The sequence below is a fragment of the Rhinoderma darwinii genome, chromosome 2 (genome assembly GCF_050947455.1).
Source record: "Rhinoderma darwinii isolate aRhiDar2 chromosome 2, aRhiDar2.hap1, whole genome shotgun sequence".
Classification (NCBI taxonomy): Eukaryota; Metazoa; Chordata; class Amphibia; order Anura; family Rhinodermatidae; genus Rhinoderma; species Rhinoderma darwinii.
The window spans coordinates 466554029-466571632 of NC_134688.1; the positions used below are offsets into that span (position 1 = coordinate 466554029).

Here is a 17604-nt window from a genome sequence, read left to right on the forward strand (position 1 = left end):
ATTTGTAGCAATTTAACAGTAAAAATAATATTTTTTGAAATTGTATAAATGTTGAATTCATCAATTTTTGTAAAAGCTTTTAACAAATTTTTGATATGAATGTTGAGCCACTTTGACATAAGCAGTTATAATCAAAGAGTAAACAGTCACACATAATAAAAAAAAATGTTAATAAATCTCTCCTTTATGTTCTGATAAAAAAATATTGTGTGCAGTATGGATACAATATTTAGAAAATGGAAAATGTGTCCTAAAAAAAAAAAAGGAAAAAAATTGTACAACTTTTTTTACACTCTTGAAGACAATCGACAAAGTCGACAGATACAGTACAATCCCACATATCAGTTAAACCTTAATTCAACACAAAGTACGTTATCAGACAAAATATAAAAAGAAGACATCTACTCTGTTACAAAAATATATATCCACTCATTGATCCCGATACGATCAAAAATGTTCACAGTCATTAACTCAGCCGGAACGACTGATGTTTCCGATTGCAACACGATATGCTTCACAATTTTGCAATAGTTAATATCTCCTCTATATATTTTTTTTTACTAACAACCTAATTTGTGTTGCACCATATAGGTATACAGTTTGTAAATTTTAATTTTTAAGTTTGTTAATTTTAAAAATATTCAAAAATTTATGTATATCTGCAAAATAATCATGGTCAAGACTGAAATGATCTTAGGTGTTATTCAGCCTGAAACTTATATACTTGTAAGAAAATAAAATAAATAATTACTTAGATAAAAATTTAATTAGATAAAAAAATGTCTGTATAAGATACATTTTATTTGACCAGCTTTATTCTTACAGTTGAAGGGCTGATGTTTGAAACAATGACAACTTTATTATTTCAGATAAACAATGGAAGGAGAAAAAAAAAACGAAAAGAATAAAAATGAGGAATAACAGGAATAAGACAAAAACTTTAGCATTTTCAGTAATTTTTTTGTTTTTCAACCAATATGAATGAAGAAAAAAAAATCTGAAAAGTAATGTAGAGGATGGTTGTAGCTTTTTAACTTAGTAACTTTTTATAAACTAAAAAGAGACAGTCATTCATTGCTTTCAAAATAACCCCAAAGAAAACGAAAAAAAAACCATGAAATATAAAAACAGATAAGGACTAGATTAGGGTTTGTACTTTTATAATCTGACCAATCTAGGTGTTTAAAAATGGTAACAATTACCGAAACCTTTCCAGAGGCACAAAATAAACCTAAAAGGGGGTTTCCCATCTTGGACATTTATGGAATATCCAACGAATATATCTCAAATGTCCGATAAATGTGGGTCCCACCTCTGTGAACCGCAACTATCTCGAGAACGAGGCCCCCTGACCTCCGTCCTACCTTCTCTTGCTCTCACTGTTCTCCAGCCACTAACTGGCGAGGTGGTCACGACTAAGGAAACAGCCGAGCTACGCTTTTTCTGTAAAGCTCATGATAGTAAATGGGAGTTAAAGAAACAGTACAGCATGGCGAGCTAAGCTGTTTCCATAACTGAGGAGATATGGACAGCATAGTTCACTGTGTAACGCAGTTTCCGTAACTCCCATACATTTCTATGGGAGTTACCGAAACAGCGTAGCTCAGCGAGGTCGGCTGTTTCCGTGCTCTTGACCACCTTGTCAGTCAGTGGTTGGAGAGTAGCAAGAGCAAGAGACGTGACCCTGTTGTAGAGATAGGTGCGGGTCCCAGAGCTGGGTCACACATCTATCGGACATTTATGGGATATCCTGTGGATATGCCATAAATATCCCAAGATGGGAAAACATCCTTAAAGTGAGGTTCATACTGTACATGTAGGGAAACCAAGCCATAGTGTCATTGATCAAAAATTTCACTACGCACAAAAAATACCATAGCAAAAAAAAATAAAAATTGGTGATTAGATTTAAAGAATCAGTTTTAGGAATGTTTTAAATTGTTTCCATATGAAAACCACATCCGCATCCCCCCCCCCCTTTTTGGTTTTTCACATTGAAGTCACAAAAACATCACTTCTTGAGCATGTAGTGATTTCAAAAAGTGCATCTGGAATCACAGCAAAAGTGTGGCAAAATAATGCAACGTCTGAAAGGGAATTTTTTTTTATAAAATTTCCATTCGCTAAAATTTGCAAATTTGGCCAATGCAGTAAAAAAAAAAAGCCCAAAAATATTCTAAGCAAACCTGGTCTGAAACTATCAACTGAAGTAGGGCTACTGAATAGTGAAGTAACACATCGATAACATATTGTTTAGTATTTGCTACCATTAAAGGGCATCAATAAATTCATTAAATTATCGCCAGTGGCAAGACAATTTCATTTGTGAAAATATATAAAATGCCACTAATTTGTATACTACACATATTTCATTTTTTTTTTTTAGAAGGCAGTAAGATGTGACTCAATTCAATGAAAATTCAGCATTCGATCAAACAATAATTTGGATGTTTTTGTTTTTTAATTACGATTATAAGATAAGTAGACTTTATTACTAATATTTTTAGATAATACGGTTGGATCCTTCCTTTATTATAGTTGTTTAGCGCCATTCTACAACTTAAATGCCGTTTCACTAAGTTGGATACCAATGAAAACATCATCCACCCATCTTATGACACAAAATATTGAGGTCATATTTTTTGTATTTGCGAATCAATTTAGTATTTAGAACTACGCAAATTGAAATTTTTACTGGTAATATTTTACCCATAGGTATGTCCAAAAATATGTTCAAAAAGTAGAATTTCCATTGAATAACACAGGAACAGACCATGCGTACCTCTGCCGTCATTTGCTACATGTTGGGGATGTACAGTATGTGGATCGGAGCCCTTATGGTTTTCGATGATAGCCCTTCATCACATGCCTGACTTTACATAAAGACAATGCTGGAAATTTCACCTGATAAATAAAAAAGGAGGTCATATTTAAAATTTCTTTCTCAAATACATATAGGATTTCACAATTTGGGACGGAAAAATGAAACTTATTTTAAAGCCTTGTATAGTGCATATTCTACCTAAATCGGTAAAAAAAAAATTCAATTGAGCCAGCAAATTAAAGCAGGCATCGCAGCGGAAGGCAGAAGACCCTTTATTTTTCAAATACATATTTCAACGAGTTAATAAGATTTAAAAAAAAATAAAAAAAATTCTATCTTCTCTAATAAAACCCATCATTTAAAGAAAGAAAATAAAAATAAAAATAAAAAAATTAAATGTCGAAAATAAAAAAAGGATATAATTTAAAGATATATATATATATTTATTTTTTTTCCCCTCTGTAGCTCTGAAATTTTATATCTGGATATTTCTTGATCGTATTCTCTCTCAGTTTGGGGGTTTAGGAACTTTCAAGTAAAATGTTCTCATGCTGGTACCAGATTGTACAAAAAATGTTGGTACAAATGTGACCCGAAAAAGAAAAAAAAAAAGAACCCAAATCCTTTAAAGAGTTTGACATCCAGGACGAGGCGATGAACGTTATATAGGCGATCCAAAGGAAAATCAAAAAGAAACAGGAAAAAGTCTTTGCACAGTTTTTGTAAATTTATCATTTCAATGTTTTGGCAATCTTTTTTTTCTCTTTTTTTTAAATTATAAATGTTGGAATTCAGTAGAAAAAGGTAGCATTGATTTGCATTTTGTTTTATCTGTTAGTATTTACAAGCTTTTTTTTGTTGTTGTTATACCAGGGTGTAAGATTTTGTGTAAGGGTTATTTCCTTTCAAGTGCCCCCGGGAGTCCAGCAGTGATTCTTGTGAACTGCTTATTTTAGCTGCCTGTCCAAGCTCTGTGGCCTCTCGTGGAGGTACCGGTGCAGCCGCTGCTGCCCCCGCACTGGGCTGCCACGACTGTACTTCACGTGCCGAAGGGTTTTCCATGGGTATTGGTTCCAGAACTGTGGGTCGCTTCAGGGTTCGGCTTTTCTGAGGTTCCAAGCAAGCCTGCCCTAAACCCAAGTCTCTGCTATTTCCGGCAGCACCACGATTTAATAAAAAGTCCATTCTAAGGTACGGTGGCAAGTTCATCACGTCACCTTAAGAAAAACAAAAATATATACAAATGTGAATGTGTGATAATTGCACATAGGACAATACATTTCACTATTTATCACGTCAATATTCTTAAAAAAGGGTTTTAGGAGTTGTAAGAATAGACCTTTTTTTTTTTTTCCAGAAACAGCGCCACTCTGGCTCCAAGGCTGTGTGTGGTATTGCAGCTCAGCTCAAGTAAATAGGGCTTGACTAATATGGGTATACTGATGTCTATCTATCAGGATGGATAATAAATGTGAAAAACAAACCCAACCAAGACTTTACCTGGATGAGATATAGGCCCATTTTATAGAACGTGATTGGATCTTGATAACAAAGGAAAGGGGAAAACATTATGTGAAAGGAGCTTTAGATGCAAATTCAGATCCTATACTTAACCAAAAACACTTCCCAATCACCCACGATCTTCTTAATGGCCTTAAAGGGGTTGTCCACAATTAGAAAAAGATGACTAGTTGCCTCCAGAAACAGCGCCACAACTATCCATGTGTTGTATCTGGTATTGCAGTTCAGTCTATTGAAGTGAATGGGGCTGATCTGCAATACCACACAAAACCTGTGGACATGTGTGGCACTATTTTTGTAAGCAACCAGCCATGTTTGTTTATTGTTTTTTTTTTAAATCTTGGAAATCCCTTTAAAGAACAAAAATGTATTTAGATCAATATTGTTACAAAGTATCACAGAAAATAACTAATTTTGCAAATAATTTGCCTTAACTGATTTGAGGTCCTACTTCATTAGGGCTTTAAGACCCGATCCTTTATTTATAATCCTATAATAAAACCAAGATTTTGGTTCACTTGAACCATGGGGGTTGTGGTAATGTGGCCGTCTAAAACCGGTCTAACGCTAACTATTGCTTGAGTTCCCACAATGCACTGCCTGCTGCTAACATGAACATTTAATTTATGGACAATCAACCATAAATCAGTCAATCCCTAAAAATGTTCAGCAGCGTTAACAAGTATTCACACCCCCCCCCCCCCATTCCTCTTTAGACTTTTTCATGTTTTATTTTTTTCCCAAAAACATAAAAAGAAGCTACACAGGTAAAGTTTAAAAACAACAGCAACATTCCAGAGTGGCCAATGACCGAGAATTTGTTGTTGGCCATGAACACAGGGTCCTTGATGGGGCTTGAATATTTTTGCAAAGAACAATACGAAATAAAAACCTGACAAAGTCCACTTGTGCGAAGCCGATAGAAACCAATCCACGTACACACACGGTAAAAACTCAGAAATAACTGTCCCTACTAAAGACAAACTGGTAGGGTGTGAATACTTATGCATTCTTGTGTTTAATACTTACTTGATACTAGAGATTTGTTTCTACATTGACATTAAAGAGTTTTTTGTTTTTTTTTCAAAAAGCCTAAACAAATCCAATAAAATGTGTCACCTGGGGGGTGAATACTTTTTTTTTTATAAGGACTTTATACATTTTGTACTGTAAGAAAGTTCAAAAAAGTAGAATCCATCACTGTAACTACTTGACAATGGTTTCAATGATTGGAGATACATCACAGGAAGAAACTTGGGTTATAAGGAGCAGCAAATTCTCAGTGATCGGTGGGGGTCTGACACCTAGACCCCACACCGATCAGCTGCTCCGGGCACTGGAAGTCCATGCCGGAAGCAGATATAGCGGCCGAGCTGCAGTACAGTTTGAGTGACGGCCGCTATGCAATGTATGGAAGCAACTGCTTCCGGCACCGTACACCGCATACTGCGTAATAACTTCCGGTTACCGGCAGGCAGCCGGAGCAGCTGATCGGTGCGGGGTCCGGGTGTCAGATCCGCACCGATCATATACTAATGACCTATCAGGTGGATAGGTCATCAGTTGGCCGGTAGTGGACAACCCCTTTAAGTGGATTTTCATTTACTAGCATAAATTGCACTTCTTACATACTCCTAGAAGCAGCTGAGACTACGAGGGACATCTCATCTGTAGCCGCTGCTCACCCCATGAATAAATCAGGATTTATCTGTCCCTTTCTATTTCCAATTTATTAAGGCACAATGGAGCTGAGCGATCGTGTTTTTCAGACAAAGCTTTATTAAGTTTGGCGCAGGGTTCATTGCCCCGGAGCTCTAATTACCTTCTTTCAGCCCTGCAACATCTTATTACCAAAGAGAGTAAACCATTGCTCTATATCAGTCCGCAAACAAGCATCTTTTAATAATTCATGGGTTAAAAAACGAATTAGCTGCATAGTGATAAGTGAGAAAAGTGCCTCACACCGTTTCCTTAAAGGGGATCTCCTCCACGGTACCCACATTACTGCGGCTCGTTGGTCTCTGTATGTGTAAGAGGTACTTTAGTCTATTTTTCTCACTGGTAGTTTAGTTTTTGGTAGGTTATAATCATTCTCTCCTTGTTATATAATGTAAATCAGCTTTTCCTGTACGGACTTTCTGGTGGGCTGGTGCTCATATTCAGCAGCACAAGAAGAGCTGCAGCATAATGCGCGGGGGGGACAGAGAAGCAGCCTGAGCCGGAGACGAGACAGAAGGAGGATTTCAGACTTCCTCCGACTCCTAATAGACAATGCTACTAAGCTCGATGTACAGATCATATCGGTGTCCTGAAGGGGGAGAGTTAAAAAGCAACATCTATGAGATAGATAGATAGATAGATAGATAGATAGATAGATAGATAGATAGATAGATAGATAGATAGATAGATAGATAGACAGACAGATAGTTCCTACCATCCCCAGATATATGTAGGCTTAGTCCCAGTTCTGGGTGTATGTGCAGCGTAGGTTCCCACCTTATAGAGGTCGCCTTGTCGTGGCAGGTGGGCTCACACAATTTGATCAAAATGTGCGCTAAGAACCTCCCTATTGTAAGTAGATTTAGCAGTAATGCATATTTATTTATTTGTATTTAGTGGCTTAGGTGGCATTAGCGTTCGCAGTGTGCTGTCGCCATTTTCTTGTGTGCTAGATAGATAGATAGACATGAAATAGTGAGAAAGGTATCAGTTAGATAGATTGAAATTGAACTCCTTAAAGGGATATAACCTTAAAAACTATAAAAATATAAAGCATGCATTCGTCTATTGCTCAGTTTGTGCTGTGAACAGTCCCTATGGGTTAATTGGCCAGCATAAGGTACCTAAGTGAGTCACAATATTCTTCCCTAGAAGCAATGTTTTTAGGGGAGATTACCCCGTAATATTGAATGTGATGGAACATGCCACCTCTATATACAATTGGAGACACATGGATGTACAGTATGGGCCTGTAGGTTATGGATGCCATATTACAAGTCAATAATATGGACATGTGCATGGGCCCTGACCTGAAAAACTCAACTAATATGACTACTATTTACACACACTAAATCCATAAGGGTATGTTCTCACGGCTTATTTTCGGCCGTTTTTTGGGCCGTAAACGTCAATGGGAAAAACGGCGTTCAGTTCCGACGGTCACTTCTTGAGCTGTTTTTGGAACCGTTTTTCATTGACTCTAAAGAAAAACAGCTCCAAAACAAAAACGGCCGTAAAAAACGCAGCAAAAGACGGCTTTAAATACATTTTTTAGTAAGCGTGTGAACATACCCTTACTCCCAAATCGCATGACATTTGTAGCTTCACCCTTGCTCTACTAATGCATACCCCAAAACTACATGGAAACTCTGCCTCTTCACTGTTCAATTAACAAGACCGTCCCGTTTCCTACAGGTACACTGCCATAAAAGTCAGAAATGTCCCTTTTAATATAAATTTGTATAAACGACGCCTCTTTTCCTTTTTGTTTCACGTGGGACTGTCGTAAGATATGGCAAAAATGTTAGGGTTACCCTAAAAATCAATCAGAATTCAGCTTTCTTTTTTTTGGCCTAAGTGAAGAATTGATCTCGTTGGTTTCTATGGGCAAAACGTACACTTTTTGTTAGAACCATTTTTATGCATTGGGCCCTTAAGGTGTAAAAAAAAACCAAAAAAAAACCAAAAAAAAACAAAGCCTAATTTGTCACAGACCCCTAACCTTCTCAAAAATCAGCATGGACTGTAAGTTTCTAAATGTCTTCTGGGGCATGCCAGCAAAAAAAATTTCTGGGTTATCTATAGGGTCCCCTGTTGCTTTGCCGTAGCTGGGCCAAAGCGGGAGGAGCGTTCCTTCCATGCAATGGAGTGTGATAAAAACAGATTAGGGAACGTGTTCTTATTTCCCATACAAGTCTTAGAAACATACAGCGTCACTCGACTGTTCCCATCACTCTTCATAGACTCCTATGGAGACAATGCTGTGAAACAGTGGCCATGTCCACCCTTTTTGGCCGCCAGCTTTAGAGCAGCAACAAGGGACCCTCCATTCTCCCAGCAGTCGGACCCCCACTGATCATATGACAGTCCGTCGCGGGTCAGACAAAAAATTTACCCAGGTAAAGTAACTGCCCCCCTTTCAGTAAAATAAGTGACTGCACCTGACATGTATGCAATCACATAGGAGATCTAGAAGGCCCGGTGTATTTTTAGGATATATTTTTGCCACCAATAGTCTATATAAATCTTCAAAAATTGCATGGGGGCTTTTATTTTGACTCGGTAGACGCCAAGAAACTCAATAATTGTACATGATCTAGAATTCAATTAATGATATGTCTCTTCCTACTCGATGTCTGGAGATTTGCCTATTAATAGCGCCGGCCCGTCACTACCACAATTACGCCCCCTACTACCCAGTGTTTACTATGGAGCGAGCTATAAATACCCGCCGCCGCCGGCATATCCTGCAGTAATTATTTTTCCATGATGAAACTTTAAAACCATTTTCTCTGACAGATTTATATGTGAAATGTGAAAATTAGATTTTTTTTAGTTGATATTGGAAAACAGATTAGTTTAAGCTTGTAGCTTTTTCATCATTATCTACAGATCTTACAGTGATCTGATCACAAGCCGAGAACTTCTTCCATGAGATTACCCCGAATGGGCAGATGCTGAGCTGCCACATTATGTGGACTGGTTACATAGGCCCCTCAAGTTCAACTTTTTCCATCATTCACAGCTACATTTTTGGCAACCCTCAATGCTACTTGTCATGAGATAAGCATCCAGCACCTTTTTTATTCTGCCGTTTCTTCCTCTCGGGGTAGGGGATTCCATAGTTTATCGACTCCACTAAAAAGAAGCCTTTCCGCCACATGTAAGGGATGTCCCCTGGTTATTTGTACAGTTCCTTAGATGAATATATATTATGTGTCATTTCTTTATATTGGCCAACCCTAATTTTTCTAGCCTCTCCAACCTAACAATCTAGGCGCCCGCCTTTGAAACCTCTACAGCTCCTCTTTATCCTTTTTACAATGGGAAGTGCATAACTGAATCCCATATTCGAGATGTGGTCTTACACAGAATTTATAGAGGGGTAATATTGAATTAGAATTACAGTTTGTTTTTTTTATCTCTGTTTTTATACTAAAATTGTATTTGCTTTAGCAGCTGCTGCTTGACATTGAGCACTGGTGCTTAGCTTACTTGTAACCAGAATACCTAAGTTCTTCTCTTGTTCTGTTATCCCAAGTTTTATTCCATTTACTCTATATGAAGCAATACTACTAACGCATGAGTAGTACTTATAATGACAAGGCCTGAGGTGGGGGTGGTTAGGATATATTACACCATCACTAAGATGTGGACTTTATTAACGGGTTGTCAAATGTTCTCCATGGAGTGGTAGCCATGCGTGTATGGCGACTATCCTAAGAAATGAATGTGGGTTATAAACTATTTTCTGACATATGGTTGTGACATGTCAAAAGAAAGTATTGGTGGGGTCTGTGAACTGGGACCCCACGGATAACCAGGAATGTTCTATTCAGCACACGGCTCCTTCAGCTTTGAGTTAGAAGTTTTATGTACCCCAAGAACTTAGTGGACACAAGATCCATTGAGTTATACTGAACCTTTTGTGTAAGGGGTAACTTGAAGCTCCTGGGCCCCAGAGCAAGAACTCCAACAGGGCCCCAGAGGGATCTCTTGAACATCTTCAGTGGTTGTGACTACATCCTCTGCACCCCCTATAGTTAGGCCCCTGCTTTAATGCAATAAAAAATACAGTTCCATTAAGTACATAGAACTTCTGTTAGAAGTTTTTCTTAAAGGGGTTGTCCCATTTCAGACAACCCCTTTTATTTTGGAGCCGGCACATTGACAAACAGCTGATCTTGCAGCGGGAATCCATGGTCAGCCAGAGTGACTCTTAAAGGGGTTGTCTAAGATTAGATAAACATGTCTGCTTTCTTCCAAGATACAGCGCAACACCTTTCCATGGGATGTGTCTGGTATTACAGCTAAGCTCTATTGAAATGAATAATAGAAATCTGCAATATTACACACAACCTGTGGACAGTGGTGGCGCTGTTTTTGGAAGAAGGCCAGAATGTTTCCTGCAGGTCGTTAGGAATGTGGTGATACCAAACATGTATTTTTCCATACGTTTTACTACTTCTCTTTTACTACTTTCTCTTTGAACACTTTTTATTTAATAAACGTTAATTCTTTTTAAATGTGTTCTCCGCTCTGGACAATCCCCACTAGTTAGAATGGTCCCGTTATAACACAGTGTCCCCTGCTGGTACCCCCCGCCAATCAGCTGCAATCTTTAGGCAAACCTGAGACTGCTCATTGATCGTCGCTTGTTACTGCGATCGCTGGTCCCCATACGTTATTATCATGTCGGCAGCGCGTCTCCCTGTTTACACACCAAGATGTGCTGCCGACAACGATAATAGTTTAGGCATTTAAAACCATGCAGTCAGCCGATGAATGAGCGTTTGCTCGTTCATCGGCTGATCGTTGCCCTGTTTACACAGGGCAATTATCGGGAATGAGCGCTCTGTGAACGTTCGTTTGCCCGATAATCGAACAGTGTAAAAGGACCTTCAGTTTCCCTGCAGCGCCACAACAGGGGACATTAAGAATTACACATTGCTTATTCCGCTCTCCACTCTGGCCAAGAGATGAGAGTCCTGAGCAAAGGGCCCCCCTCTATTAAACAGGTTATGTAGGGACTGAAAATTATTATCAGTGTAGTCCCTGCAGTATGTGATACACTCGCTACTATACATTCCGGTCCCCGTCGCGCTGATTCTGAGATTTTCATAGCGCTAGCAGGGGACCTTAAGTCCAGTTGCACAGTCTTCTTTGATGACGATACACTGTACTCCATGTACAAGCCGGAGCAGTAGTACAGTGATTACATAGAGTACAGCGGGGTGGGTCACGTGATGAAGAGTCGTACCGTCAAGGGAGATTGTGCAGCTTGACTTCAGGTCCCCGCCAGCGCTATAAAAATCTATGTAAATCTCAGAATCAGTGCGACGGGGGACCGGGATGTATATTAGTGAGTGTATCACATACTTTTTGAGCCCCATATAACCCCTTTAACCTAGTTTTACCTAAAAGGTTGTATGAAAATGGGTTCTCTAAACTGAACAACCCTTTTGTGTTCCAGTATGAGACTTGAACATGTGATCTGATGATTGCTTCTATAATAAATTGCAATACTAATGTTTTACAATGTGTTATTGCCTGGTTGTGTTATATTGATCAGAAATCTATTATTCACCTTGCCTTAGGCCCCCTGCACACGGCTGTAGCTGTGTGTACAGTTTGTGTTTACGGCACAGACTGGCCGCGGAATGTCATCCACAGGCCATCCGACTGCAGTCGTGTGCATGACGCCTTAGGCAGGGCCTAATAGGCACATACACATGGCAGGTTTGGGGGCCTTTGTTAGGCACCTGGTTACCATGACAATTCATCAGCACCCAGTGGGCGCCGATGGGGTGACAGAAGGAGCCAACTCCCTCTGTCAAACTCTTTAGGTGTCAATGATGCTATTGACCACGGCATCGAAGGAGTTAAATGTTCGGGATCAGTTATCTCTATTAGTTACAGCCGGCACCTGCTGGTGATGGCATGGGCACATCATGGGGCGGGAAAGGGTAAAAGAGGTTTATATGTTCTTCCCATCCTTACTGATACATTCGACATTCTTTACTCAAGAAGCCATACCATGAATCAGCAATAATGCCGTGTTATTCTTGGCTGCTCGGAAAAAGTCATCGAAAAAACGGTAAAGAAGAATTCTAGGCAGTCGAGGCACAGAGAATAAAAGCTGCCTGTGTTTTACGATGAGCTGGAGCGGGCGATCAATGTGTTACGAGGGCAGGAGAACCAGTGCGCCATAACAAATACTGAATTATTACACGTGGTCATAAACTAGTTCACGAGGGAGCTTTTCCCAGGCGGGCAGGGAGCAAAGAAAATCCCGTAATTGTAAGTAACGAGATCAGCTTGGAATTTCGAGATATTAAAACCATAATTTTTGCCTGCGAGAACCGGTAGAACACGTGTTGACTCAATAATGAAGTTATCTTCGTTCACATAGACGCAATATATCTCAATGTTCTCAAGCCCGAGCAGAAATGTAGACGTCTCAGAATGTGTAGCTCTGTGCAAGTCACATTAAAAGAAATCTATCTTACAACCTAAGATGGGGGAGGGGAGGTTTCCATAAGTTGGGTTTAGGAGGATCTCCCCTCCTAAACACACTGGTAGATCATGTAAAAGAAATGGCGCTCACGCGGTTTGAGATCTCAGATGCGTGCAGCTGGTCTGTGCACTAGGAACATTAGGAGGCTGCAGGACAAGGTGTCCAATCAAAATGGAGCCTTGTAGTCTTCCTAAATAGAGGTCATTCCAAAAATTGCATAGAACATGATACTCAACATGGCCTTTGGTGAATTCCATATTATACGGTAATTATTGGAATTATGTTGTGGGAGCGTTCCTTATGGATTACCATTCAAGTCAATTGATCAAAGGGTTTCCAAGGAAAACACATCGATGACCTATCCTTAGGATCGGCTACCAATGTGTGATCGGTGGGGGGTTCACGGTTTATCCAGGCGCAGCAGCACATTTCCATATGTGACTGTTCCTGGTACTGCAGCGGCGCCCCATAGTTCTGCTGATCAGTATAGATTCCAGGGATCCTAAGAATAGGCCATCAATGTATATTCCTGGGAAACCCCCTGTGAAGACATGTACTGTTTATGGCAGCCTGTATTCTGTCCAAAAATCTATTGATGGGGTCACATAAGGAAATTTCCATTTTCGATTGCTTCCTCAACGTTTGAGAAGTGAGGGATTCTGTTAATAGGTAAATTTTAGGGAATTGTTTATGCAGTTTCTTAATGCGTTAGTGTAAATCACTGGGATGGGCACTGATCAGTCAGGGGCGTCAAAATCCGGGGTACAGAACCTGCAGTCGCACCTGAGCCCTTGTACCTGATGGCTAAATGTTGCATGTGACCAATCATATGCAAATTTAATTTAACCCTATAGTGGGGGGGGGGGTGCATGTGATTTGTGATTATCCCAAAAACTGAAACATTGTACACACATAATGCGCCATATTACTCCATACGACCAGCAGGAATATGTTGTGACATTACAACGCAATCCAACATAATTGATTAGTAATAGTAATTGCGCACAAATTATCGCCGTGGAGTCCTCGCCGTAAAGGAATCGTTTTTGCAAATAAAAGAATATTCTGAGGGACACGGAAGTCGATCGCGTGTTTGTTTGTTTGTTAGAATTGTCTATGGCAAGAAAGACAATCGCTCTGCACTTGTAGCGGTGAACATGGAACAATGGGGAATACATTATATATGAATGCTGAAGCTTCGCGTTGCTGCGGGGATCTGTTTTCCACTTCATATATTTTTAATGGCGGCAGATAACGATCTTCTCAACATCCAGTGGAACAGTTTGAAACCAAGACGTCTCACCTCTCTGACCGAGCTTTCGAGGACTCCTCAGGAAATTCCAAGATAAAAAGTTCTCATCTGCATCGGGGTTCCTTTCAATGGTCCCGTCAGACCTTCCCGTCAGGAGAACCCATGAACGGAAAGACAAACTGAAACCATAGCTTCCATTTGCATTACCATTGATTTCAATGGTAATGCTTCCGTTGCAAATGGTTTTCATTTGTCTCCGTTACGTAAGGCTTCCGTTTTTTTGGGGGGAATCAATAGCACAGTCGACTTCGCTATTCATTCTGCCAAAAAACGGACACCTTACTGATCTATCTATCTATCTAATATCTATCCATCTATCTCATATCTATCTATCCATCCATCCATCTATCTATCTATCTATCTATCTATCTATCTATCTATCTATCTATCTATCTATCTATCTATCTATCTATCTATCTATCTATCTATCATATCTATCAATCTAATATCTATCTATCCATCTATCTCATATCTATCTATCTATCTATCTCATATCTATCTATCTCATATCTATCTATCTATCTATCTATCTATCTCTCATATCTATCTATCCATCTATCTATCTATCTCATATCTATCTATCTCATATCTATCTATCTATCTATCTATCTATCTATCTATCTATCTATCTATCTATCTATCTATCTATCTATCTATCTATCTATCTCATATCTATCTATCTATCTATCTATCTATCTATCTATCTATCTATCTATCTATCTATCTATCTATCTATCTCATATCAAATTCAAAGAAGCTTTATTGGCAGGACCAAATACATATTAGCATTGCCAAAGCAAGTAAGAAGTAAGGGAATGAGGGATAGGGACTGAGGGCTTGGGGGATAGGGACACATCTAGGGTCGGGGTTATACAAGTCCATGGCATATCATGTCTCTCTCAGTCTATGGCATGCAGTGACATATTGTGCCGCTGTGCCCACTGTGGTTTCCTCTTCACCCAGCAGGATGTAGAGTTTCTCTTCCTCTTCCATGGAGCTGAAGTCCGGTAAGAGATCAGAGAGTCTTCTGAAGTGAGTGTCCCTCACTGCTGAGTATTTGGAGCAGTGCAGCAGGAAGTGGGCCTCATCCTCCACGGCCTCCTGGTCGCACTGTTGGCACAGTCGGCTCTCCCTGGGCTTGTAGGTTTGTCTGTGGCGCCCGCATTCGATGAGCAGGTTATGGGCGCTCAGTCTGTAGCGGCTCAGGATCTGCCTGTCTCTGGGGTTTGGCAGTTTCTCCAGATATGGCGCCAGTTTATATTCCCGCTGTAGACTCCGGTATATTGTCAGTTTCTGGGATGTCTTTATGTCGTTCCTCCAGTCACTGATATACTCCTCTTGGCTCTCGTTTATTGTCTTCTTGATTTCGGATTTTGTGAGGCCGTGCTGAGTGACATTTTCTTCAGGCCGGGTCAGGGTGAGATGTTCTGGGGGGGCCTGGTTTACCTGGGACCCCTTGGTGTAGCAAGGCTTTATGGTGATAGGAACTTTGCCTGCTGCTGTGTAGATGGGCCCAGAATGATAGTGCCCTCTTCTGGATTGTGAGGTGTAGTGGGAATCTGCCCAGTTCTGCCCGACAGGCACTATTTGTGGTACTCCGATGGACTTGGAGAAGGTGTTTGCAGAATTCTAGGTGGAAAATTTCTGTTGGGCTGGAATCCCACCTTGACCAGTTTGGGTATGTGTCCGGACCACAGACTTCACTGGCATACAGGAGGATTGGGGAGATGGAGTCAAAGATTTTCAGCCAGACCGTTACTGGTGGTTTGAGGTGATAGAGTTTTCTTCTAATGGCATAGAAGGTTTTGCACGCCTTGTCTTTCAGCATCTCTATGGCTTGTTTAAAGCTTCCTGATTGGTTAATTTCTAGGCCCAGGTAAGTGTACCTGTCGGTCGCTGTGATTGTGGCGTTATTTAGTGTGAAGGTCGGGTGCCTGGGGGATTTTGAGTTTCTCTTCTGGAACACCATGATGTTGGTTTTCTTTGTATTGATGGGTAGTGCTCACGTGGAGCTGAATTTTTCTAGGATTTGCAGGTTGTCTTGGAGACCTTTCTCGTTTGGTGATAGCAACAGAAGGTCATCTGCATACAGCAGGAATTTCACCTGGGTGTCATGGAGGGCGAGACCTGGTGCTGAGGAGGATTCCAGAGATGTGGCCAGTTCATTGATGTAGATGTTGAAGAGCGTTGGACTGAGGCTGCAGCCCTGTCTGACTCCTCGGCTCTGCTGGAAATCAGCCGTTCGTCTCCCGTTCACCTTCACGCTGCATCTGTTCTCTGTGTAGGAGCTTCTGATGACGTCATAGGTTTTACCTCCTATTCCGCTCTCCAGCAGTTTCAGGAATAGGCCCGGGTGCCACACTGAGTCGAAGGCCTTCTTAAAGTCCACAAAACAGGCGTAAATCTTCCCATGCTTTGTATTGTGGACGTGGCTCTTGATGAGGCTGCGCAGGGTGTAGATGTGGTCAGTGGTGCGGTGGTTTGGCATGAACCCAGCTTGGCTTTGGTGGAGGACATTGTGCTGGGTGAGGAAGCTGAGGATTCTCTTATTCAGGATGCTGTTGAACAGTTTCCCCAGATTGCTGCTGACACATATCCCTCGGTAGTTGGCTTGGTCGTACCTGTCCCCACTCTTGTGGATTGGTGTTATAAGGCCTTGGTTCCAAATTTGAGGGAAGTAGCCGGCACTCAGCACCATATTAAATAGTTTTACTATTGCGGCCTGTATTTCTGGCGGGCTGTGTTTTATCATTTCTGGTGAAATTCTGTCTAGGCCGCTGGATTTTTTACACCTTATGTCTGAGGTTCTCTCTGTTACTTCTTGAAGTGTTATTGGTGCGTCCAGGGGGTTTTGGGAATCTTTAAGTGTTTCCTCCATCGCCTTCAATTTTGATATTATTTGTTTTTGTTCTTGGCTTTGTTCTTCTTTCGGGATATCTTTGTAGAGGTGCTTGAAATATTGGAGCCAGATGTTGCCATTTTGGATATGAAGGTTGTTTTTCTTGCAATTTTTGCCCATGTGTTTCCATAATTCCCAGAACGAGTTGTCATGGAGGGCATCTTGGAGTTGGGTAAGTTTGGTGGAGATGTGCCTTTGTTTTTTCTTCCGGAGGATGGTCTTGTATTGCCTCTGTATGTTGCTGTAGGCCTCCTTCAGACCGGTGTTGTTTGGGTCTCGGTGCTTCTTATTTGAGGCATTTCTTAGGGTTTTCCGTACTTCTTTGCACTCACGGTCAAACCAACCGTTAGGATGTATTTCTTGTGGCCTCTTGTAGTCACATCTTTTCAGGTCGGACTTCTCTGCCATGGTATAAATTATATTATTGAGGTCATTTACGGACTGATTTACCCCTCGTGGGCTGGTCTCATACACCTTGTTGTAGAGGTTGTGAAGCATCTCCTGCACTTCTGGTCTGTTGATTGTCTCTTTATACTTTATAGTTGACGTTTTGGACCATTTAAAAGATGGCGGCAGGTTGAAGAGGCCGGTTTGATGTGGTTTTTGTGCAGATGGTTTGTTTGTGGATTTGATGTATAGAAGTAATTGGTTGTGATCTGACAGGTGCGTTTGTGGAGTGACTATGAGTGTGCCAATGTTGGCCGGGTCCATGTCCGTGATGGCATAGTCTACTACACTGCTGCCTACATGGGAGTTTAGTGTATACCTTCCTAAAGAGTCTCCCTTGGTGCGGCCATTCAGTATTTGGAGTC

At 40.6% G+C, this 17604-nt stretch overlaps 1 protein-coding gene across 2 annotated transcripts in view; it reads right to left on the minus strand.

Annotated features, from left to right (window-relative positions):
• Positions 1-927: 927 nt before the first annotated feature.
• DSCAM (DS cell adhesion molecule) overlaps positions 928-17604 on the minus strand; it is a 425426-nt gene continuing 408749 nt past the window's right edge. For both annotated transcript variants that reach the window (XM_075854624.1, XM_075854623.1), the window contains exon 33: positions 928-4041. In XM_075854624.1, the coding sequence (XP_075710739.1) occupies positions 3689-4041 (353 nt within the window). In that variant the 3' untranslated portion in view covers positions 928-3688. The remainder of the gene's footprint in view (positions 4042-17604) is intronic.